At 39.7% G+C, this 26,461-nt stretch overlaps 1 protein-coding gene across 1 annotated transcript in view; it reads left to right on the forward strand.

Annotated features, from left to right (window-relative positions):
- LOC147663797 (scavenger receptor cysteine-rich domain-containing group B protein-like) overlaps nt 1-26,461 on the forward strand; it is a gene marked incomplete at its 3' end in the record, with an annotated part of 206,849 nt that overhangs the window by 87,797 nt on the left and 92,591 nt on the right. Inside the window, exons 12-13 of the mRNA XM_086950198.1 lie at nt 4,753-4,776; nt 10,430-10,465. Coding sequence (XP_086806324.1) covers nt 4,753-4,776; nt 10,430-10,465 — 60 coding nt within the window. The remainder of the gene's footprint in view (nt 1-4,752; nt 4,777-10,429; nt 10,466-26,461) is intronic.

Genomic DNA, 26,461 nt, shown 5'->3' on the forward strand with positions numbered 1-26,461 from the left:
ATTCAGACAAGACAAAGTTGAGTACCTGGGACACGAAATATCAAGCCCTGGTATCAAACCTAAACTTAATCATGTTCAGAATATTGTCAATGCTCCTTCCCCAAATTCTAAGGAACAATTACTTTCTTTCCTAGGGCTTACTGAATTCTACGGGAAATTCGTGAAAAACTATTCAGATATTGTACATCCTTTGAGAATCCTTCTAAAAAAGAATGCAAAATTTGTTTGGGGAAAAGAGCAAGAGAATTCTTTTACCATTTTGAAACGCAAAATTGTTGAAGCACCATTTTTGAAGCCTTATTCTGTGGGAAAAGAATGTATTGTCTATGTTGATGCAAGCAATGTTGGGTTAGGGGCTGTCTTGATGCAAAAAGATAAATCTGGCGAGTTCGTTGTCTCTTATGCTTCACGAGCTCTGCGTGATGCTGAGAAGAATTACTCAACTATAGAGAGAGAACTACTTGCTTGCACCTGGGCTTCTCAGCACTTCAGGCAGTTTTTGTGGGGTACTAAGTTTTCTTTAAGAACTGATCATAAACCCCTGATTTCCATGTTGTCTGCCGGTGGTGGAAGGGTTCTCACTGCTCGCTTAGCGAGACTAGCGGCAAAATTACAGGAATACCGTTGTGAGGTTATTTACATTCCTGGTCGTCTAAATGTTCATGCTGATTGCATGTCGCGTTTTCCAGCCAGCGTAGAAGTTGGTGATAGTTCTGATTGTGATGTTGCATATTCGTTCGCAGATATCAATATAATCTCTGATCAGGATAGTTGTTTAATCCTTTCAGAAAAAAATTGGTCAGAGGCCATGGAGAACGATGCTGTATTGAATCTTGTCAAGCAGTATTTGGTTAAGGGATGGCCTGAAGAAAGGAAGCTTTCTGGTGAGTTGGGGTCGTTTTACAAAGTTAAGGATGACCTAATGCTATCCCGAGACATCATTCTCAGATCAGATAAAATCATACCTCCCACAAGCCTCAGAGAGAAAATTTGCAGTTTAGCTCATGAGGGGCACATGGGAATGTCCACCACCAAAAGAAGGATTAGGGAACACTACTGGTGGCCTGGTATTGATTCCATGGTAGATAGTTGGGTCAGGAATTGTTCCCCTTGCTCGTTGAGTGACAAATCGGTGAAGAGTTTAGCTGTTGATACTTCGCCCATTGAGTACGCCAATGGTCCTTGGCGAAGGTTGGCAATTGATATCATTGGACCTTTTAGTTACCAGTCTGGTAAGGATATGTTTGCCCTAGTCCTAATCGACTACTTCTCTAAGTGGCCTGAACTTAAAGTTGTTGAAAAAACCTCCTCTGAACACGTTATTGAATTTCTTGATGAGATTTTTGCTAGGGAAGGTTTACCGGAGGAACTTGTCTCTGACAATGGCCCACAATTCATTAGCAATGAGTTTGAGTGTTTTCTCAAGAATTGTGGTATCGTTCACAAAAGAACCTCTAATTATTTTCCGCAAGCCAACGGCCAAGTTGAGAGGTTCAACAGAGTCATCAAAGAATCTTGCCAATTGGCTATTAAAAGTGGTTTAAAATGGAAAAAAGCGCTTCAGGCAACTTTATTAACTTACCGTTTGTCTCCCAATTCAGTCACTGGGCTATCCCCTTTTGAACTATTGCGTGGGAGAAAACCAGGTTCTCGACTTTTTCCCTGGTGGTTAAAAGGTGATTCTCCCTACGAGGTAGATTTTAAGGTATTGAGGGAGAAAATTCAGAAGCACCAGGATAGTATGACCCTGCATTCGGCCAAAAAGAAGTACAATACTTGCCGTGTAAGAGTTGGTGATCGAGTACGTGTAAAGATGGGTGGTTTGTTCCACAAAAATGTGTCCAGATGGTCTGACCCTATCAGAGTCATTGAAGTTTTTAGCAAAGCTGTCAGGGTCGAGGGGGGCAAAATATGGAATTTAAGAAGGATTTCTTTATGCAAACCCCTTGTTACCTCTTCACAGAAATCCATTTCTCCAGAGAAATTCGCTCCACACAAACTTGTCTCTGACAGTCTTTGCTCAGACAAACCTGTTTCAGTCCATAATCCTGATGGTTTTTCTGGTACGCATGAAGTTTATGATAACTTAGAGAAGGTGTCTGTTAATAATTCTGATGCTATGCTTAATTCTGAGGCGCACCCTGTTCCCTGTGCCTCTTTGGATAATCAATCAAATGTTGAACATGGTGACATTTCACTGAGACGTAGTGAGCGCATCAAATGTGCTCCCTCAAAGTTTAAAGATTACATTAGAACCTAACTTCTTTTTGTATTTCTTCTTGTTTTTTTTTTCTTCTTGTTTTTTTTGTTTGTTTGTTTTTTTTTTTTTCCAAAGGGGGGGAGGTGTGTGGTATTCCATTACCTCATGTTATTTGGAATCTCTCCATGTCACTCAGTAGAGTGTTAGGACTTTAGAATGTTTTCCCTTGACTGTTATCTGTTGCTGGGCTTGGATGATGAAGACACCTCTTTGGAGCTGTGGTTGTTTAAGCTGTCCTTCTTATGAATAAATCCTGCTTGAACCTACTCATTGTGTAGTCCTCATTACTACAACCTTCCACCTGTCTTTTCATGGCAGGAGAACCGCCATGAAAGGGCTGGTGGAAAGGGACATCGTAAGCCCTCTAATGTAGAGATTACTGACCCCCCGACACTGTGGCCAGCTCTGTGAGCCCATCAAAAAGCATACGACTGTCCCTCCCCCTGCTGCCTCAGACTGCACGCATTGTAATACTTTGGTTGGACCACAACAGCAGTTGGCACTCAGACCGCATCTGATGACACCCCTAATCTTTTTTTATTTATAATTTTAGTTTGAAGATGAACTATATTTAGTTTTTTGTACTTTTAGTTTTTGGTGCTAAACAACAAAAGACTACAACAACAGTGGAATTGCAACAAGGATAGCACATATATATATATATATATATATATATTTGCAGGTTTGTGCTGTTGCAGGGCTCCTTTTCCTTGTGCTCTTGCACTCTGTTCTCTTATAAAGGTCACCGTCATACAATCAAGGCAGTGCAAGCCAATATGGGTGAAGCATGGGTCACCTTCAATCTTCTGCTGCAGGATTTTCTTTCATGATGTATTGCCAGATCAGAAGGCTTGCTGTAATGAGTTGGCAGATGTAAATGTATAAATTGATTCCTTCAACGTCATAGCATCTGATCCACTGGAGGAAGCCAGGCAGCAGCCATGGCACAAAAAGGGCAATCTTCTGCTCAGCAGGATGATGATTTTGTGATGGTGCTTTCTACATCAAGGGCTTCTGCTTCTCATCAAACAAAAAGTGAGAACTTTGTTGTGAAAGTTTCCACATGCCCAACTTGCTATAAGAAGGGTAATGCCTGTAGAGTCGCATGCGCTCTGTGAGCATGAGCTACAGTGTAGGTTTCCGGTGGTTTTCTTTTTCTGGACAAGTGAATGAGAGAAAACATGGGGAATTGTATCATAAGAAGTACTCTTGGGTGGATATGCACAGATAATGGAGGGATGAAGAGGAATAAGAAGAGTCCCTGCCACAATATGTGCGATAACAAATCGAAGAGGACAATGATTGGTTCCCCCAGTTTGTTCCTTGTTCTGTAACTGGTGCAATAAAATCATCTGTTTGGAAGAGATAAACAAACCAGGGATCTCCTTGGCAATTAAGGTCCATATAAAAAACTTTATTCAAAGTTCATCAGTAAGAAGCATACAAGAGCATCCAAAAATGTAAAAAAAAGATTATTTGTGTGTTGTGTGTGTGGACTAGCTGTAGACTGGGTCCTGCAACCCAATTAGTAGCGCAAGACTGAAGATATTATGCAGCGACAAGTTGTAAACAGTAGAGTTTGAGATCTACTCACCCAAGATACATTGAAAATCAGTCCAATTGACACACTTAGTCCAATCTTCATTGCACTAGCTGAAAATACACAACTCTAACATTTGATACACTTATACAAAGTTCTCATACAAAGTTCTTAGCAGGTTAAAGCAAGATGGTACAAGGTTATGCCTGTTAGGATCTCAGGACCTTCCACAATGCAAACTTCTTTCTAAGTCCTTCAAACTGAAATTATATGTATTGGATGAGGTACAGCAGCAAGTCTGTACCCTGCCAGCGCCTTCTGAATTAGTTATTCTTAATAAAGATATCATGATTATCACAAAGAAAATAATACATTTCTTCACATGGGAAAGAAAAAAAAACATTGTATTCATTAGTTAGAACTCCAGCTTCACCTAGAAATAAAACTTTCATATGTCACAAAAAAATGGCAAAAAACAGTAGCCTTTAAAAAATGCACGCCTACATTAGCTCTGGTAAATTTAAATGTAATTAAACATACCTTTTCTGCTACAAAGTGAAATACTGATGAGGTCACGCCCTTATGTCTGTAAAATCTTCAGCACAGCAAAGTCTCAGTCTGTCAGGTGGCTGCGCATTTAGCACGTGTAGTCCCTGGCTGCCTGACCTTGATATGGCGAGTGTCTTTCAGGCTGACCTTTGCTCAGCCTCACAGACGCTCATCATGCTTTGCAAAATTGATAAGCATCGGAGCCTCTTTGTCCATAATGGTGGGCCTCCAACGCAGGCTGATATCACTAACCACACTTATTTACACAGAGTATTCACTAACAGATGCAGGAATGGAACTCTGCCCCTAGAGGTGAAAGGTTCAAACCACATGACCCGATTTATCTCGAGCCTCTATGGCTCAGTCACCTTGTGTGCTAATTCTGCCTTTTCTCTTCTTGCAGATGCCATCCCAGCATCAACAACAGGTAACAGTTGCAAATCATTCACTGCTGTGTGGCATGCATGTTCCATCTTGAGCACTTACGGATTGTTCTTTTCTTTTCTTTCCCAGCTAAATCCAATGGTTCTAGAAGTACGTCTGCCCCAGGTAGGACATTTGGTGTTAGCATTAGTGTTTCCATTATAGAAATGTGCTTTAAAGATGTCAATGTTTTGGTTTGTTTCAACCAAGTGAAACTAAATGGTGAGGTCCGTGATTCCAATTGTGAGCTCAGAGCAGCAAAACTTGCATTAATATCTTCACGAACAAAAACATAATTCCCACCTTTTTCCCTTTTTTGGATTCTGTAGCCCGAGAATATGAGCGAAGTCAGGTCTGTGATGAGCTGTAAATTCTTGTTTAGATCTGTTAGTAGTATAAAGGTGACCAGTAACCTTCCAATTCTTGAATATCATACTCCACTGCCAGCCAAAATGAAGTGAATTCTGTAAAATACTTTTTCTAAAGCAAATATTCTCTGGTGTTTAAACCATTTCTGAAATGAGCATAGGCCTTAATTAATTGTATTTGTTAAGGAAAAAAGCATGCTCATGTTCCTCCTCACTACATCACTGGAAGTCCATTATTTTGGGGAAAAAGACACAAGTCAAGGGATTAGGCCTACCATTCTCATCAAACTGATTCTGGCAGCTAAAGCAGAATACTTTGACACCCGTATAAAGCAGGCGCATAATGTTCAGAAAGAAACTTTTAACATCTTGACAGAAGTGACAAAAAAAAGGTCAATACTGATACAAAGATCGACTGTAACACTTTCCAACAGTATTTTTTAGAGAAAGTGGAAATTATTCTCTCTGAGATCAAAAACAACACAGTAAGTGGGTTTATCCCATCGCAGAATGCTGAAATTCCTCAAGACTGTATCATCTCAAGCTTTCCCGAGATCGATTCCACAAAGCTTGAGCAACTGATGAATAGCATCAAATCAGGGTCACCAGCTGACCCCTGTCCCCCCAGGGTCTTCCGGGTGGCGCGTCCTATCCTGGAAAATCATATTGTCTCCTTTCTCAATATGTCATTGTCGAAGGGCAATCTTCCATCTAGTCTTAAGGAGGCTCGGGTTAGACCTCTGATAAAAAAAACGGAAGCGGACTCAGCTAATCTAAAAAACTACCGACCGATCTCCCAATTACCATTTGTATCCAAAATTTTGGAACAACATGTGCTGCAAGATCTCTCTTCTTTTCTGGAGTCTCACAACCTCCTCCATGGACGTCAGGCAGGTTTTGGGCACATCACAGCACCAAGTTAGTGTTGCTCTTGGTGCTGGATGAGCTTAGAGGCATGGCTGACAGTAGGAAACCAAGTGCCCTGATACTTTTAGATCTGTCAGCGACATTTGATACTGTCAGCCATGACCTGCTCTTGGACAGATTGGCCAGATTTGGAATAAAGGGCGCAGCATACAAGTGGTTAGAATCCTTCCTATCAGGGAGGCGACAGAGGATTCAGCAGGGAGATGGTCTCTCCGATGTAGGTATGGTGGAGTGCGGAGTCCCGCAGGGCTCGGCACTATCCCCACTACTTTTTAATCTTTACCTACAACCTTTGATTGAGTCCTTAGTGCATATGGGTTGTCGAGTGTTTAACTACGCAGATGACACTCAGTTGTTATTTAGTATTGAGAACTCTACTGTGGCTCAGGCCCATGTGCAAGAGGTCCTCAGGTACACAGTCAGTTGGATGACTGCCAACCTATTGAAAATTAACCCCGAAAAGACGGAAGTTTTGGTGGTGTCCACTGGTACATCACCTTGGGGTGATCTGTACTGGCCGCAAGAACTTGGTCCCACTCCAACACCAGCAGCAAATGTTAAAAGTCTTGGCATAAAAATTGACCGTGAACTGTCAATGTCTGCCCAGATTTCTTCGGTAGTTGGAACCTGCATTGGCCTAATTAGGCAGCTGCGTAAGCTAGTTCCTCTTCTCTCCCAGTCTATGCTTCGCACGGTGGTCTCAGCCACAATTATATCATGACTGGACTATGGTAACGTCCTCTACTTAGGCCTGCCAAATAATCTGATCAATAGATTGCAGGTTGTCATGAACGACGCGGTGCGTTTAATTTTCAAGCTTCCCAGAAGAACTCATGCCTCCCCCTTATTGCTCAAGCTTCACTGGCTTCCTGTGAAACAGAGGGTGGAGTTCAAGAGCTTGTGTATAGCACATAAAGCAATATATGGACAAGCACCTGTCTATATAAAGGATCGTTTGATGCTCTATAACCCTAAACGATCGCTCAGATCCTCTGATTCTCAGTTGCTGGCCTGCCCTCATTTTAAAATGACAACAAAGGGCGGAAGATCCTTTTCCATACAGATTCCACAGCTGTGGAACAAGCTGCCAGACCTTCTTCGTAAAGAGGCCAATCTTCTACATTTCAGAAGGCAGCTGAAAACAATTTTGTTTAGGGAAGCCCTTGGCCCCATTTAACTACATGTTATTTTATTCCCCTTCTGGCTGGTAGAATTGTTGTGTTTTCCTTGGTCTAAACCGTCTTGAGACCTGTGGGTGAGTTGGCGCTATACAAACTAAAGTAACATAACATAACATAACAATAGCTTTTCTGTTCAATACCTAACATACACTTCAAAAGGCTGCCTCCAACACATACACAAATTCACAGTTTAGAGTCATCTTTCTTTGAAACCTTCAGGAAAATGCACATAGTAGTTACTACTGGATTAAAAGGCCATTTATATCGGTACTCAGGACTAGAGGCACTGGACCACATTTTGTGTTCTAATTGGTTAGAACATTCAATAAAGTAAAGTCATAATTTTTCATACTGTAACACCAAGTATTGTGGTGAACTCAAATTTAAAATAAATCCAATTATTATTATCATGTGCATTTTTCTGCAGGTTTCAAAGAAAGATGGTACTAAACTGTAAAATCTAAGGGGTATTTTATTGCTAAGCATTGGCCTAAGAATGGTCTTGCATATTAACCATATAAGAGACCGAAACGTCAATGTCTGTCCACTACTTGCTTCTTTGAAACCCATTCGATTTTTGTCAACACACAACTCATTTTTTATCAACAGATTCGGTCCCTTACTAACTGCCTTCTTGTAAGAGTGGATCAACAGTACCTTTGGCCCTATCTATAGAATTGATGGGACACTTTTGGGTCATTAGTCTGTTGGAACCCATTATTTTTGTTTGTATTTTTGGTTTGACCTTAAGTAAAAACATTAGGGTTTTTTTGTATGCATTTGAGTGTTGAATTATTTTCTTTATCACTTTGATGTTCCATACTAAGAGATATTTTTTATGTATACATATATTGTTGAAATAATCTATTTATATTTAATGAGTCAGGGTTTGAATAATCTCCTTGTCAGCCTTTATTATTATTTGACATTTAGAAAGTTGGCATTTCCTTCTCGTAACCATTTGGTGCCTGAAACATGTATCCTGGATCACATGACTAGTCATAATTGGCAGTTGGCCTTAGTGTATTCCTCCCAGACAGTATCATATACAGGGATTGGGTGGTCATCCTGAAATGATGGGAGGAGCGGAGCTGTCATTTTCCACACTTGCACTTTAAAGGAGGTGCCTTAGAACACACACTTCACTCTAGCCCTTTGTAATCTCAGACATCGTGGGACCAGGGCAGGGATGAAGGAAATTCCAGACCTAGATGTGGGAGAAAGTTAGAAGTTTATCCAACTTCAAAGCTGGCAGCAGGTATAAATATTGGACCCTCACACCAACTTTTCAGCTCACTACTGGACATGTGGATACTACAGAAGAAGGATTGTCCTGCTTCCTGAAGTGACTCCCAGGGTCCACTGACTGACCTCCTGTTCACAGCCACAGTGATATAAAAAAAATCTTCAGAGACCTCCCTAAAAACTGTCCAGCTGACTTGCTGCACTACACCTGCTCTGGACCTGCCAGAGGCTTACAGACCTCTGCTGGAGTCAGTTTGTGATCAACAAGAGTTTTGTCCATGTTCTGTTACTGGTGTAATAAAATCATCTGTTTGGAAGAGATAAACAAAAAAGGGATCTCCTTGGCAATAAAGGTCCATATAAAAAATGTCAGAACGATTTTTAACCAAAGTTTAATAAAAAATAAAGCATTTCTTTTAAAGTTCATCAGTAAGAAGCATACAAAAGTACCCAAAAATGTAAAAAATAAAAAAATGGTAATTTGTGGATTGTGGGCATGGACTAGCTGTAGACTAGGTCCTGCAACCCAACAAGCTGCACAAGGCTGAAGATTTTATGCAGCGACAAGTTGCACACCCACGCTGCTTGGATTGTAGGCCTTGCTAGCTCAATGGCTCCATAGCCCACCCCCCTGTGCAAAACATAATTCCAAGGACAGTGTGGGAGCTGGACAGAGGGCCAGGCTCTGTGGCCCAAACCCTCTTTGCATGGCTCAAGGTCATGCACAACAAGTGTCAGATGTCTTTGAAGTTGTGGCGCAGTGCCTGGCCAACGGCCATTTGGGAACAGAGTCTGACTGGACAACCTCCATTAAAATGGTAATGGCTATATGGGAACAGGGTACTGTGTTATTCCATAGGTCAGACTCTGCAGTCAATACCTACTTCACATATCTAAAGGCAGTATGTTGTGGGGGTAACCTGCCAACTACCGGTTGAATGTAGGGCCTGCAGCACATTCCCTAGTATGCACAGTGATGATTAACAGTAGAGTATGAGATCTACTACTCGTCCCTCTTCCAAGATGCATTGAAAATCAGTCCAATTCATACAGTTAGTCCAATCTTCTTTGCACTAGCAGAAAATACACAACTCTAACATTTGATACACCTTCACAGTGTTTTCATGCGCCAATCTTATGCTTGTTAGGATCTCAGGACCTTCCACAATACAACCCTCTTTCTGCTTCCTTCAAACTGAAATTATTTGTATCTAGATGAGGTACACCAGCAAGTTTGTACCCTGCAGGTGTTTTCTGAATTAGCTGTTCATCAAAAGAAACCTTGATTATCACAAAGAAAAGAAAACATTTCTTCACACGTGAAAGAAAGAAAACAGATCATCATATTTATTTGTTAGAACTCCAGCTTCACCCAGAAATAAAATGTTCATATGTCACAAAGCGAGATGGCAAAACACAGTAGCCTTTTAAAAATTCAGGCCTACATTACCTCTGGTAAATGTAAACATAGTTAAACATAAATTATCTGCTACAAAATGAATTACTGATGAGGTCACGCCCTCATGTCTCTGAAATCTTCAACCCAGCAAAGCTTGGCTCAGCCTGTCAGGTGGGTACGCATGTAGCACGTATTAAGTCCCTCATCATGCTTTGCAAAATTGTGATGCAGTGGAGCCCCGCCGTCCATAATGGTGGGCCTCCAAAGCAGGCTGATATCACTAACCACACTTATTTACGCAGAGTATTCACTAACAGATGCAGGAATGGAACTGTGCCCCTAGAGGTGAAAGGTTCAAACCACATGACCCAATTTATCTATGGTTCAGTCACCTTGTGTGCTAATTCTGCATTTTCTCTTCTTGCAGATGCCATCCCAGGATCAACAACAGGTAACCGATACAAATCATTCACTGCTGTGTAGCATGCATGATCCATCTTGCGCACTTACGGATTGTTCTTTTCTTTTATTTCCCAGCAAAATCCAATGTTTCTGGAAGTACGTCTGCCCCAGGTAGGACATTTGGTGTTAGCATTAGAGTTTTCACCACAGAAATGTGCTTGAAAGATGTCCATGTTTTGGTTTCTCCCAACCAAGTGAAACCAAATGGTGAGGTCTGTGATTTCAATTGTGAGTTCAGAGCAGCAAAACCTGCATTAATATATCTTCAGGGACAACAACATCATTCCCACCTTGTTCCCTTTTTTGGATTCTGTAGCCCTACAATATGAGGGCAGACAGGTCTGCGATGATCTGTAAATTCTTGTGTTGATCTGTTAGTAGTATAAAGGTGACCAGTAACCTTCCAATTCTTGAATATCATACTCTACTGCCAGCCAAATGGAAGAGAATTCTGTAAAATAAGTTTCCCGAAGCAGAACTTCTCTGATGTTTAAATTTTACTTAATGCATGCCGTGGTGCCAAAGGTCTCATCTGAAATGAGCATAGTCCTTAATTAATTGTATTTGATAAAGAAAAAAGCATGCTCATGTTCCAACTCACTACATCACTGGAAGCCCATTAATGTTGGGAAAAATACACAAGTCAAGGGATTGGGCTACCATTCGCATAAGTTGTCCAGTATAGGTACCTTTATCAGGTCCAGAACTTTTAAAACTGCACGCTGCCTGTGTGATCCCAACAAACCCCTTAGACTAGAGCTTTAACTTCGAATTTACTTTTTTTTTAAATATATGAAATAATCATAGTGCACAATACAGGAGTCTCTGTCTTTAAAATGTTAAGCATTCAAATATGCCCATGATTGATTCTCCTGAAGGCTCTGCATGAAGTATTGACATATCTTCTAGCCAGCCAACATGTGTGTTTCTAAAAGATAAGGCTTATATTGCATGAAAAAGATGATCATTAATATCCTGCCAACTTTGGGGACACTTCAGTCCCTAGCATGCCATTGCACAGTCTTCCAATCAGCTTGCACTACATACATAATCCATATATTTGTAGTAAATACCAGCTAAGTAAACTTTCAGCAACCAAGCAACAGGAGTACATACCTCTCCACTGATCAGAATGCTAATTATGTTGTAAAATGTTCTACTCCTTTTTGTCAGGCCTCAGAATCTGATTGATGTCTGCACTTAACTGCGTTGAACTATGTAGTTTCCTGATTGAGTGATGGAAAAGTGGGTATTAGCACTGAGTTGTTGCCTTCAAACTCTGAAGATAAAGGGGTAGAACCCGACCTGTCTAACATATCGAGAGGAAAGGATAAACAACAAGTGTAGTTTAAATGTTTTACATACAGTCTTTTGGCCACAAAGCCAAGAAGCTGCAAGGGTTGAGCATGTTTGACTTGGCACTCTCTGCAGGGTCACCTCAAAACCTTTTGCCTTCACCCCTCCTGTTTTTCTAAATTGTGTTTGTTGACATTAGGATTCTGTGCACTTTACCACTGCTAAGCAGTGCTTAAGTGCTTGAGCTCTCTCTCTAAAACATGGCAAAGGTGGCCTACACTTGTTTGCCACATTTAATGTACTTATTATAAATTCCTACTATATTGTACTACATATACCCAGGGTCTGCAAATTAAATAGGGTTGGACGGAGCTCCGTGAAATTCATCAGGGACACAAAAACACTCACTGGGATTCCGCAGAGTTCCGCCAATTGGTGGAAAATATGCAACAATCACTGATCATGCTGCAATTTAGCGGCAGTAGTACGAGCGCCGCTAAATAGCAGCGCAAACGGCACCATGCATAATGCAAGAGCGCCCAGCCATTTGAGTTAATTTTGCTGCTGTTTGAGTAAAAAATCTACTTGAGTGACATCAAATCTACTCAGGCAGCAGTACCCTGACCTCGGCTGGCCACAAATGCCGGCGACCGCCCGTGTTAAAAAAGTGTGCTGGGGTCCCCCAATCTTAATCTCACTGGCGAGCTCATATACCCGAAGGTCTTTTGGGAGAATAATCCCGCCACGCAGTGATTGGCAGAATTTGGCTGAACTCCATGTTTGAGCAACTTGGGTGGGAAATATCCTGCCGGCGGCATAGAGCATTCCACCCACCCCCAAAATTAAATACTACTATTCGGCCTTTAGCACTCATTGAGCCACCCACTACAGCCATTTAAAACATGTCTCAGTACTGCCTTTGCTGCCTGATGGGTAGTTTTAAAGTGTTTGACCTGCCAAATAAACTCTTACCAAGCTCAAACCCTGCTTTGTAATACATATAAGTCACCCTAAGGTTGGCTCTAAATAGCCCGTAGGGCAGGGTGCAATGTATCGAAAAAGTAGGACATGTGCTTTTTTTTTTCAAGTCCTAGTAGTGAAAAACTCCTACATTTGTTTTTCTCTACTTTAAGGACTGCCGCTCCCATAGGATAACTTAGGGTTACCATGTTACATTTATTAAGTGCTCACCATTGATTGGGAACAGGTAGAAATGCCATGTTTGGACTCACATTAATTTTAATTTAAAATCTTCTTTAATGGTAAGGTCAGATTTGAAGTCACATTTATGAAAAAGCTACTTTTAGAAAGTTAGCTTTTTTGGCCTAACCATTTGCTGCCCCCTAGAAGGGTACTGAGTCGAATACATGACTAAATCCCGCAATCCAAAATCCCGCATACCATGACTCCGCATTTATTACAACGCGGAGCCATTACTCCGCTATACTATCACTCCACAAACTTTTACCTCGCATATACCTTTACCACGCATGCCTTTACAACGCAAAGCCTTGTGTGGTGAATTTATATGCGGGTAAACTTAGTAAATGTACTTACCACACACACATATATATATATATATATATATATATATATATATATATATATATATATATATATATACATACATATAAATATATACATGGAATGATCCGATGGAGCGCAGAGCTTTTCAAACAGCTGCAAAAACGGACTCGAACCCAAGATTTTGTGCAAGTTGGTGATTTATTCAGCAGATGGTGTTCCCATAGTATATATACATATATATATATATTTTTTTTGTACAAAGGACGCCGCACACAGCAACTTCTTTTTACAGGTTTATTTCAGTGCCCAGTCTAACCAATGCGTTTCAGCCTGACAGCAACACAGTCGGAAATTTGAATCCATTTCATTCAGGATCAGATGCAGCATGAGACGCACTCCGGCACAGGCATCTCTCCTGTTCCTTGCCAAACCGGTTTCGGTATCGCAGGACGCAGAACGCAGAACCTACTCACCTGAGGTTTTATCATAAAGCACTACGAGAACCATAATTCCGTTTGGACACGCCCACATGGGCAGGCTCTTGAGTATGAAAGTGCACGTCAGGTTCTTCAAGTGAACAGCTGCCATTGATAAAGGGCGGACGATCCCGAAACCGGTTTGGCAAGGAACAGGAGAGATGCCTGTTCTGGAGTACGTCTCATGCTGCATCTGATCCTGAATGAAATGGATTCAAATTTCCGACTGTGTTGCTGTTTCCCACAGAGGGCTCAACCTTGTGTTGTGATGTTTTGCGGCTGGAGTCCAGCCGCGGGAATGAAGTATGCCGCTCCAGGGCGGACCCGTGATGGCACAAACCTGTGTCCTCTCCACGGGAGGTCGGAGTCCTGTGACCAGATGACAATACACAGCAGGATGCGCAACGCCACAACGCATCAGCCCACATGGGTTTTAAAACTTTGAATATTAACTTTGCTGCCACGCAGAACCTACTCACCTGAGGTATTATCATAAAGCACTACGAGAACCATAATTCCGTTTGAACACGCCCACATGGGCAGGCTCTTGAGTATGAAAGTGCACGTCAGATTCTTCAAGTGAACAGCTGCCATTGATAAAGGGAGGACGATCCTGAAAATGGTTTGGCAAGGAACAGGAGAGATGCCTGTGCCGGAGTGCGTCTCATGCTGCATATGATCCTGAATGAAATGGATTCAAATTTCCGACTGTGTTGCTGTTTCCCACAGAGGGCTCAACCTTGTGTTGTGATATATATATATATATATATATATATATATATATATATATATATATATATATATATATATATATATATTTTACATTTATATTTTTTTACAAATATTTTTTAAATAAATATATATAATATTTTTGAAAATTACTCTTTTCACCCTAAAAACTAATTGCACCCTGCTCCCTTAAAATACCCCAGCACCCCAAAATCCTAACCCACCATTACTCCTTAAAATACCCCAGCACCCTTAAACACTAACCCATCCTGACCCTAGAAATACCCCTGTACCCCAAAACCTAGCCCTGAACCCTAAAAATACCCCTGTACCCCAAAACCCAAACCTAGCCCTGAACCCTAAAAATACCCCTGTACCTCAAAAACCAAACATACCCCTGAACCCTAAAAATACCCCTCTACCCCAAAACCCAAACATACCCCTGAACCCTAAAAATACCCCTGTACCCCAAAACCCAAACCTAGCTCTAAACCCTAAAAATACCCCTGTACCCAAAACCCAAACCTAGCCCTGAACCCTAAATTACCCCTGTACCCCAAAACCCCAAACCTAGCCCTAAATTACCCCTGTACCCCAAAACCCAAAACCTAGCCCTGACCCCTAAAATACCCCTGTACCCCAAAACCCAAACCTATCCCTAAACCCTAAAAATACCCCTGTACCCCAAAACCCAAACCTAGCCCTGAACCCTAAAAATACCCCTGTACCCCAAAACCCAAACCTACCCATAAACCTCAAATTACCCCTGTACCCCAAAACCCAAACCTAGCCCTAAACCCTAAAAAACCCTGTACCGCAAAACCCAAACCTAGCCCTGAACCCTAAAAATACCCCTGTACCCCAAAACCCAAACTTACCCATAACCCTAAATTACCCCTGTTCCCCAAAACCCAAACATATCCCTAAACTCTAAAAATACCCCTGTACCCCAAAACCCAAACCTATCCCTAAACCCTAAAAATACCCCCGTATCCCAAAACCCAAACCTATCCCTGAACCCTAAAAATAACCCTGTACCCAAAAACCCAAACCTACCCATAAACCCTAAATTACACCTGTACCCCAAAACCCAAACCTAGCCCTGAACCCTAAAAATACCCCTGTACCCCAAAACCCAAACCTAGCCCTGAACCCTAAAAAAACCCCTGTGCCCCAAAACCCAAACCTACCCATAAACCCTAAATTACCCCTGTACCCCAAAACCCAAAACCTAGCCCTGAACCCTAAAATACCCCTGTACTCCAAAACCCAAACCTATCCCTAAACCCTAAAAATACCCCTGAATCCCATAACCCACCCTGAACCCTAATAAAACCCCCTACACCCCAAAACTTAAACGTACCCCTTAACCCTAAAAATACCCAAGCACCCCCAAAAACAACCCTGTAATCTAAAAATAACATACACTAAAATACACTGTGCACCACATAAACCAAACCAACCCTTACAATACCCCTGAACCCCTAAAACATATACCCCAACACCCCCAAACTAAAACCATATACTTACCTTAAACTTAAATATTAAAAACATATACTTTTACCATTCATGCTTTTACAACGAATTTCGTTGTAAAAGCATGCGTGGTAAAAGCATATAAGATGTAATGGTATACGTTTTGAAAGTATTACGGAGTAATGGTACTTGCGTTGTAATGGTATGAGGAGTGAATGTATGCAGAGTGAAAATGGTGGAGTGAAGGTGTTTTACCTACTGGGTGATATGACTGTGAATAGGAAGCATGGGCGGAAAATCCGTTACGCTCGCGGATTTTGCGGATTTTCGGTAAATTCGCAATCCGCGAACGCTCGCGAATTTACCGAAAATCCGCAAATTCGCACGCAGCGGATTTTTTTTTCTTGGTGATACAATTTTGCGGGGTGCGGTGTAAGTTCGCAATTGCGAACATGTAGGTGCGGCGGGCAGCAACAATCTCGCACTCGCGAAATTACAAAAATTGCCATTCTGCACAAGAAGTCCTGAGGCCTTTTGACTTTCTTTGGATCACTTTTGGATTAGAAATCAACTTTCACAAATAAGCTTGTTTGGGGCATTACAGTTGCTGTAATGCTGTTCTGCAGAAAAATGAGTTTTGCAAAAGTGAAAGCATTCAGCAGGTGCAAAAGTTCAAACTCATCATTAGTAACCATTCCCTGTAGTGCTTCCTGACCGGGCCCCTCCAGAGTTCAGTTGCTAGTTGCAACAATTGTATGACCCTGCTCTGACCCTCACAGCAGGCTCATAGAATAGCTACAAGTAGGCCACAAAGGTCCTGGAAAACAAAATTGCACTGCAACAGAAAGCAAATTACAGATAAGGAAGCAGGTGCCAGACTGGAATTTTAAAACAGTGACACATTAATAAATCAACCCCAAATTAATTCATGTCAGTTGAAGCAGAGCAGGTGTGCTTGATTTTTCCCCCCATAATCTACAGTGATGATGAACCAGAGGATGGCATTGATGTACCAGAGGGTGGCATGGGTGAAACAGAAGGTGGCAGGGGTGAAACAGAGGGTGCTGGGAACCTGTGATGATGAACCAGACGTAGAAACAACATAATCGCGACCGTTGCGAGCCGACATGTAAGTTCGCAATTGCGAACTGGTAAAAAACCCTCGTGAACTGGCAAAAATCCTTGCGAACACACAAAAAAAAGAAATCCGCAAATTCGCGAGAATTCGCGGATTTTGCGAATTGCGAGTTCGCAAATTCGTAAAATTCGCTAACGCCAGATTCGCAAAATTCGCCCATGCTTAGTGAATAGCTTATCTGTTAGGCTTTGTGTATTCCCCCTTACAATTAAATAAAAATTCGACTAGATGTTGGCAGGCCATCTTGCCAAGGTGGCTTGGTTGGAGCTGTTCCTTCCCCCATATACATTTCAATAGGCTGCCTCCAACACACACACAAAGGAACCTGGAATTCACCTTTTGTCACCCTGACTTCTTGGAACCTTGACAGGGGAACGAAGGAACTTTCCTCACGAGATACAGGACTAGCCTAGAATATATGTCCACTTCAAAGGCTGGAACTAGCTATAAATACTGGACCCTCAGAACATTTCTTCTATGCTCTCCTGGACCTGAGGAAGACTTTGGAGGGACTATCCTGACCCCCAGATGACTGTCATGCTGCTTTGTTCCCCGGAGGACTGCCGTCCTGCTTGATGTATGCCTTGCTTCCCAGAGGACTATCCTGCTGCAAGATCCTTGCCTTGTTGCTTGAACTCCAGACTACCTGAGTGACTGCAAAGGCTAGGTGGCTAACCTCCTATGGGAGTTACTGGATCAGAACTAGCACCAGAGACATTGAACCCTGCACCTGGTCTGTGCTGGAGTGAGTCCTTGGCTTTAGGAGTGCTGATACTACCTAACACTAAACTTAGGGTTTGGAAAACGTTTCACTGAAAAGAGCCAGAAATACCAACAAAGGACTGGGACATACATGCCAGCCGATTCGCCCCAGGTACTTCGGCGGTTAGCCTCACTCAACAGTAGTTCCTGACACGTTCTTCTCCGCAGCACCAAATCTGCGGTCCGGTATCCGGTCTTGTGGACACCTAATCAGCTATAGCCTCATCCCGCTGAAAGTTTTTGACTTCCAAAAAGATGTCTAAGTCCGAAGGTAAAACTTTTTACCAGCTCAACAGCAATGGGCATCCCATTGATGACAACAGCCTCCTAGGCCAGGAAATTTAGCTTCTTCTGCTCTGAATATTTTCCTGCCATTGTCAACGGCTTCACTGATACTTCTTCCGCCATTCCTGGGACATGACAACTCCACCTCTGCCACAGCTTGCTGCCTTGCCCCGCTGAACTCTACCTTCTACTGATTTTTTCTGTAAAAAGGGAAGCCAACACCGGTCCCAATCCACCTCTTGTATCCAACTTGTGCTCCGTTGCGGTCAGCCTGAACTTGTGACTTTGCTCCAGTCTTGTGGGACCAGATACCTACAGTAAGCGTTTTGATCTTTTAAGGCAGTTTCTCACTAAAATGGTTTAGCGTTTTTAACTCCAGTTACACTAATTGGATTTAATTATTTTTCTCTATATTTCCAAATCGTTGTAGGATTTAACTTGTGTTGTGTTTTCACTTTAGTAATTTTTTGTATGCTGCATACATACTTTACTCGGTGCCTATAAGTTAAATGAGACTGAATTTGTGCAAAGCTACAGAGGGTTAAGCACAGGTTAATTTAGTGACTTTTGAGGTTTACCCTGACAAAGATTGTGGTTGTTGCTTGATAATTGTTTTCACCCCCAACTAAGACCCAATTTCTTACAGAGCAAATGAAGGCTGGTAGATAGCTTATAAAAGTTATTAAAGCATGCCCTTATTGGTGTTCTGTCCTTCTCCTTTTGCAGAGTGCATTCTTGTGAGATGGCTGTATAGGCACTATCTTTTAAGTATTGTTTTGCTCATACAGCATTTTGCAGGAGAGAATACCTTTCTCTTTTACATTGTTTTGCAGGATGCAATCTTAGTAAAGGAGACAACTCTCTTGCTAACAGGGGGAGGATGCTTTAGTGCCGTGCAAACTGTTGTTGAAGCTGTAATCTATAGTACTACATGCCAACCCTTAATTTATTCTCCCATCAAATAGCCATAGTTTTCATTTGTTTGGTCACTACTACAGCCTGTAATTTGAGCAACATATTTGGATAGGTTCTGGTACTAATAATGTGGTACAGATGTGAATATCCTTACAGCATACATTGACATAGATCATAGATAAGCAGTGTTAGAGCTGCTACAACTGACTTGCCATTTCCTACCCCTGACACTTGCATTGCCACCACTGTTCTAATGGTTCACAACTCATTGGCAGGGTAGGAGAGTAAACGGTACACAGACAAAATATCGAGTTTTAATTTTCAATATACAATTATATCGAAGTTTAAATATCGATGGGACAAAATATCGAAGGTAAGTAATATCGACAGTCTTAATATCGATATTAGTATGATATCAGTAATATCGAAGTTTTAAATATCGATGTCAATAATATCGAAATAAATAACTTCGATGTTACTAATATCAATTTTTAAATAAATTTAGTGTATATTATATTGTATTTATTATGTTTTATTATTTATTTTTAATGTAATTTAATTAAATATTGTCTTTTACTACTGTAGCGGGTTGTGGGTTTATAGGGGAATAGGGTGGGAAGTAATTTAATTATGTTAAATTAATTATTAATTAGTAGGAATTATTAATTAATTAATTGAGAATTAATTGAGAATTAATTTTAATTAATTGATTTATTGATAAATATGTTCTGTAGCGGGTTATGGGTTTATAGGGGAATAGGGTGGGAAGTAATTTAATAATAATTACTTAATTAATATATGTTTGTAAATATTTTAATTAATAATTAATTGGTAATTAATTTATATTAATTAGTTAATTAATTAATATAATTTTGTACATATTTTTAATTATTAATTAGTTGGTAATTAATTAATATTAATTAGTTAATTACATTAATTAGAGTAATTTTTTTATATATAATTTTTTGTTATTCTTAATTAATTAATTGGGAAAAAATAATATTAATTATTAAATTAAATTAATTACAGCTAATGTGCTAATATATTTACTTTATTGTTATTGTTAATTAATAATTAATTGGTAATTAAATAATATTAATTAATTTTGGGTAAAGGAGTATTTTTAGGGTTCAGGGTCAGTTTTCAGTTTTTGGGTAAAGGGGTATTTTTAGGGTTCAGGGTCAGTTTTCAGTTTTTGGGTAAAGGGGTATTTTTAGGGTTCAGGGTCAGTTTTCAGTTCTTGGGTAAAGGGGTATTTTTAGGGTTCAGGGTCAGTTTTCAGTTTTTGGGTAAAGGGGTATTTTTAGGGTTCAGGGTCAGTTTTCAGTTTTTGGGTAAAGGGGTATTTTTAGGGTTCAGGGTCAGTTTTCAGTTCTTGGGTAAAGGGGTATTTTTAGGGTTCAGGGTCAGTTTTCAGTTTTTGGGTAAAGGGGTATTTTTAGGGTTCAGGGTCAGTTTTCAGTTCTTGGGTAAAGGGGTATTTTTAGGGTTCAGGGTCAGTTTTCAGTTTTTGGGTAAAGGGGTATTTTTAGGGTTCAGGGTCAGTTTTCAGTTTTTGGGTAAAGGGGTATTTTTAGGGTTCAGGGTCAGTTTTCAATTCTTGGGTAAAGGGGTATTTTTAGGGTTCAGGGTCAGTTTTCAGTTTTTGGGTAAAGGGGTATTTTTAGGGTTCAGGGTCAGTTTTGGGTTTTTGGGGTACAGGCGTACAGGGTAAAAATAAAAATAATTTACATTAAATCAATTAAATGAAATAAAAAAAAAGAAAATTACATTAAATTATTAAGTGTTTTATTTATTTTAAATGTATATGTATAAGTTTTAATTTTGTTTTAATATTTTTATTTAATATTTGTAAAATTATATGTATTTGAAAATTATTTTTACATTATTATTAATACATTTAAAAAAACGAGATTTTTAATTTCGATATTTTTGTTCTACGATATTATTTTTTCGATATTTTTGTACTTACCTTTATGAAGATATGATTCCGATATTTTTGATGTCGATATTTTTGTGCCGATATTTTTGTATTTCGATATTCTGTCTGTCGATATTATGTCAGACATTCAGAGTAAACAGCACTAAAAGTCAAATGTCCTTTCTTTTTTTACACTTTGTTGCCCCCAGCTACTCTTTGGGTGCTACCTGGGGGTTCTGGACACATTAAGGATTAAGGGGTCAACCATATGATGAGATTGGCGGTCAAATGGTGTGTGATATCACTTCCTGTCAAATGGTGTAATTTCACTTATGCTCCAGTTGGCTTTTTACTGAAGTCCAGCTACTCTTTGGGTGCTACCTGGGGGTTCTGGACTCATTAAGGATGGATTAAGGGGTCAACCATATGATGAGATTGGCGGTCAAATGGTGTGTGATATCACTTTCTGTCAAATGGTGTAATTTCACTTATGCTCCAGTTGGCTTTCTACTGAAGTACAGCACAGAATTATATCCAAATTGGCAATATATTCCTGAATACTAGTCACGGAAGAATATTAAACAATAATAACCTTTGTTATAATATTTGAAGATTGTCCAAGAAAAGTGATTGGCACAACTTAAACACTGTAAAAAATGTATATGTAGGTGAGTTCTTATATGAGACAAATCAATCATGAATTAAGACTTCCTGGGGGGAATGCTCAGTAGTAGTATCGAAAAGTACTTCCAGAAAGAATGATACATCTATCAAAATGATTCCCGAATACAAGTCACGGAAGAATATTAACCAATATTAACCTTTGTTACAATATTTGAAGATTGTCCAAGAAAAGTGTTTGGCACAACTTAAACACTGTAAAAAATGTATATGTAGGTGAGTTCTTATATGAGACAAATCAATCATGAATTAAGACTTCCTCGGGGGAATGCTCAGTAGTAGTATAGAAAAGTACTTCCAGAAAGATTGATACATCTATCAAAATGACGGGGCATATTATCAAGAACGACATTAAAAATTATCGCCGGTTTAGCAGCAGAAAAATGCCGCTAAAACGACAAAAATGAGCTTGATAATATGCCCTGGAGAATTACAATAGAAGTCCAAGTTCTGGTGTGAACATGGGCTTCTATTGGAATTCTCCAGGGCATATCACCAAGCCTATCATCGCCGTTTTAGCGGCAGTTTTCTGTTGCTGAACCGGCGATAATTTTAACGCCATTCTTGATAATATGCTCCGACATTTTACTGAATATATGGGTCTAAAGCAGTAACAATGAAAAAAAGAAGATTTGGATAGATTAGACTAATCATAGTGTAAGAAAAAGACTGAGTTGCTACACACTGGTGTCTGCTGGGTTGCAGCAGGAATTAAGATCCGCTGAATTTATGCAAATTACATTAACCACTCTAAATTACAAATTTAAACCGATGAATAAGCCTATACTACCATTATTATCACTAAATTAACATTATTATGTATGTGGTACTACTTTAAAAAAACATTACCCTGGTAAAAGAATAAAACCGGGAGAACACGAGTGAGTGTGCCCATTGCATTTGAGGTTCCTCAAGGTTTGGTGTTGTTGCTCCTTTTCTTTTATGTTTATATCAGTTGGTTATTAAGACATATATTAGTCACAAAGGGCTTCATTTAACGTTTAATAAAAATATTTTTATTGAAGTATTAGACTTGAAAATTAGCAACAAAGCAATACAACATCAATAGTAAATAATAACAATTAGAATACAAAATAGTGAAATTATTCAGAGGACAAAAAGAGCAATAAATGTTGATACATATATAACAATTATGTTTTGTATTATGAAAAGTTAAAGAGCAGAAAGAAAAAGAGAGGAAAAAAAGATGGTATCTAAGATATCGGTGAGTGAGAAAAATCTGCGTGGTGGAAGGTAACCAGAGTAGATCAGACTTAATTTACTGAGACAGCAAGAGTATAGAAACAGAAGCTATTCTGTGTTCAGCAGAAATAAAATTCCACCATATTAAAATAGATAATTTAGAGGTGTCTTTCCAACAGGAAAGTTTCCCCTTAACTGCAAGAGCAATAAAAAGATCGAATAACATAGTCTTAGGAAAAATACTGTCAAAGTCTGGTGAGGCAGTTCCAAGAAAAACATTTTGCATTGATATGGAATATTACATTACCATTTGTTTAGGCACTTTGACTAGATAAATTCCCAAAATTTCAACACATTAAAATAATAGTAGAATAGGTGAAAAAAGGTCCCTGTGAAGGAAGAACAGACGCAACTTAATGGAGAGGAGGTGGGAGAGAACTCAGAGATACATTCAAAGGCAATGAGAGCTCTATTATACATTTAAAAAAAAGGGCGGCCTAACGACTTTGGAAGTTTTAAATATTTTAAACCAAAATTTATCCCAAGCAGGAGTGGGAAGTGAGTTGGATAAATCAGTTTCTCATAGGACCTCAATAGTTGTTTTGTGTCTTTCAGGAATAGGCGATAATAACATCTATATCAATAAAAAAGTAACTGTTCGTTTGTTCAAAATGTCAAATCTCAGAAAGTACTTCACCGATTGCTTTGAAATCTTGACACAACGTTGCATTCGAATACGCGCATGTTTTTATATATAGATGTCACACCTGTGACAGATGAAAGGCGCCAGAAGGGAAAGGTGCCGGTTGATCTGCGCCGGATCGGAAAGGTACCGGTTGATCAACCCTCAGGATGAATTTCATTGCCTCATAACTTCTGCAATTTAGTCACTTCAAAAGAAGAATTGGTTGAAAAAGTATTTCCCAATATTGAAACCAATTATAAGAATCACGAATGGCTGAGTGTACGAGCTAGACGTGTACAAACTTAAGAATATTATTCAGTCTAACATTCAAAGCGAGGCAGTCACATACACGTCCGTCGACACAGTTGTGGAACCAGATGAAGCGGTTAATTATACAACAATTTTTTTTAATTCACTTGATCTGCCAGGGATGCCACCCCACGTACTGCAATTAAAAATCGGAGTGCCAATTATCATGTTGCAAAATATCAACCAGCCAAAGCTTGGCAACGGCACGCTGCTTGCAGTAAAAAATTATTGAGCAATGTCATAGAAGCAACAATCTTCACACGACCTATCAAAGGTGAAGATGTCCTCATTCCTCGCATTCCATTGATTCCAATGGATATGCCATTTCAATTTAAGAGAATGCAATTCCAAATTCGATTGGTGTTTGCAATCACCGTCAACAAAGCTCAGGGCCAATCTTTAAAATTATGACATCTAGACACGGATTGCTTCTCACATGGACAATTATATGTTGCGTGTTCTAGAGTCGGCAAACCAGACAATCTCGATATCCGCAGACAATGGAACAACAAAAAATATTGTATACCCACAAGCATTGTGACATTAAACATATGTCAAATGTCAAATGTCAAAGGCTTTTATATAGCGCAACAAATCACCAAACGAGGTCTCGGGCGCTTAGCAGAAAAAAAGGCAACAACCCTAAGGGAATATAGACCGTGACAGAAGCATTTAGTTAGGGAAGAGCCAGGTCTTCAAACTCTTACGGAAAGCTTGGTGATTGGAAAGAGACCAGAGATGCGCAGGTAACTTATTCCACAATAGCGGAGCCAAGTATGAAAAAGCCCTGCAACCATTTCTGGAAGTACGAGCTTTAAGCTTGGAAAGTAAAGACTTCGAGCTGGAGCGCAAGGTTCCGGCGGGTCTATACCAGACTGGTTTTTTAGCAAGGTACAAAGGGCCTGTGCCATGAAAAAGTTTATGAGTAAGGCTCAGGATCTTAAATTGTCATCTCTGGCGCACAGGAAGCCAGTGCAATTTTTTGGGAGTTGGAGTAGATGCAGAGCGAGGAGGTAGACCCAATACCAGTCTTGCGGCCGCGTTCTGAACAATTTGTAATTTGGTCAATAGGCCCTCATTAATGGAAATGAACATAGCGTTTCCATAGTCTAAACGACTAATGATAACCCCCTGAACCAGAGGCTTTCTTGCCTCTAAAGGAAGCCATTTAAAGATTTTGCGTAACTGTCTAAGAATTCCATAACAGATACCAGAGACTTGATTGACATGAGCTTTCATGGAGAGAGCACTGTCAAGCATTATGCCCAAGTCACGTACCACTTTGTGAGGCCACCATTCTTGAGACCAGATAGTTTTGGCCTTACCAAATAGCAGAATTTTGGTCTTGCTATAATTGAGTTGGAGCTTATTATCACTCATCCAATTACTAATGTGGATCAAGCATTGCTTGAATCTTGCACAGGTGTCAAGAAATTGAGAACTGCAGGTGATTAGCACCTGTGTATCGTCAGCGTATGACACTGTAGAAAAGCCATAAGATTTTATAATATTGACTGAAGGGGTCAGATACAAGTTGAACAACAGGGGACTGAGAATCGACCCCTGAGGCACCCCCACGGTAAGAGGGATGTTCTTGGATGCAAGGGTGTTCATCTTGAGATAGGTATAGCGTCCAGTGAGATAATCCCTGAACCAGGCTAGGGCGTTGCCCCTGACACCTTCTTTATTTTCCATTTAACAAGACTGAGACACAGCAACGTGTGGCCGGGTACAGCTAGTATTATATAAATAAGCAGCCTTGTGCATAGAGCCATGAGAGATGTTATGTAACGGTATATGGGTAGTAAGTGATAGAATATCAGGAGGAAAATTATTGGCTGTTAAATAAGTCTGAAAAGAAGACAATATTAAAAGATACTCATAGAAAAACGAACTTGGTAAACTGTATTTAGTTTGCAATTGGGAAAAGTGAATAACAGAATTATCTTGGACAAGCTGATAAATAAACATAATACTACCCTTCTCTTTCCAGTGTTTATAATAGAATAATTTATGCAGAATTGTGATAAATTTGGTATACCAAATAGAGGAAGCATCAAAATTGGTAGAAAATACAGTATGTAAAAATTGTTGTGACTATTTTACTATATAATTATTTGATATAAAGGGTGTAATTAGACATAGAAATTACATCTTCAAATGATAAACCCTTCAATAAAGAGCGTTCAAGCACAATCCATAGTAGTATTGGAGCATAACAAAATTCATGAGTTAAGGCAAAAAAAAATCTAATTAAAATGCAGAATGATATAACTTATAATCAGGAAAATGGATACCAAATGCACTCTTGTGACGTTTAGGTTTAACCAAAGCAATGCAGGAATGTTTATTATTCCACAAAAATTTGGTGCAAAGTGAAATGAGTTGAGAGAAATAGGAAATAGGGATTTTAAAAGGTAACATAGATAGTATATACAGGAAATGTGGTATAATAATCATCTTAATTGTATCCCACCTACCCCACCATGATAAGTGTAGAAACAATGATGAAAATAATTTCTCTAGTGTCGGTGTTGAAGCATTAAAAGTACAACTAATTGTGTTCAAAACGGTGAAGAGAACCAAATTCTACGATATTTTATTTTGGTAGGGCACCAAATAGTATTAGTGTTAGCAAACATATATTGATAACATGAAAAATGTAGTGGTAATATTTCAGTTTTAGAAAGTTCAATTTATATCC

This window comes from Lissotriton vulgaris, unplaced genomic scaffold, assembly GCF_964263255.1.
Source record: "Lissotriton vulgaris unplaced genomic scaffold, aLisVul1.2 SCAFFOLD_3532, whole genome shotgun sequence".
NCBI classification, from domain to species: Eukaryota; Metazoa; Chordata; class Amphibia; order Caudata; family Salamandridae; genus Lissotriton; species Lissotriton vulgaris.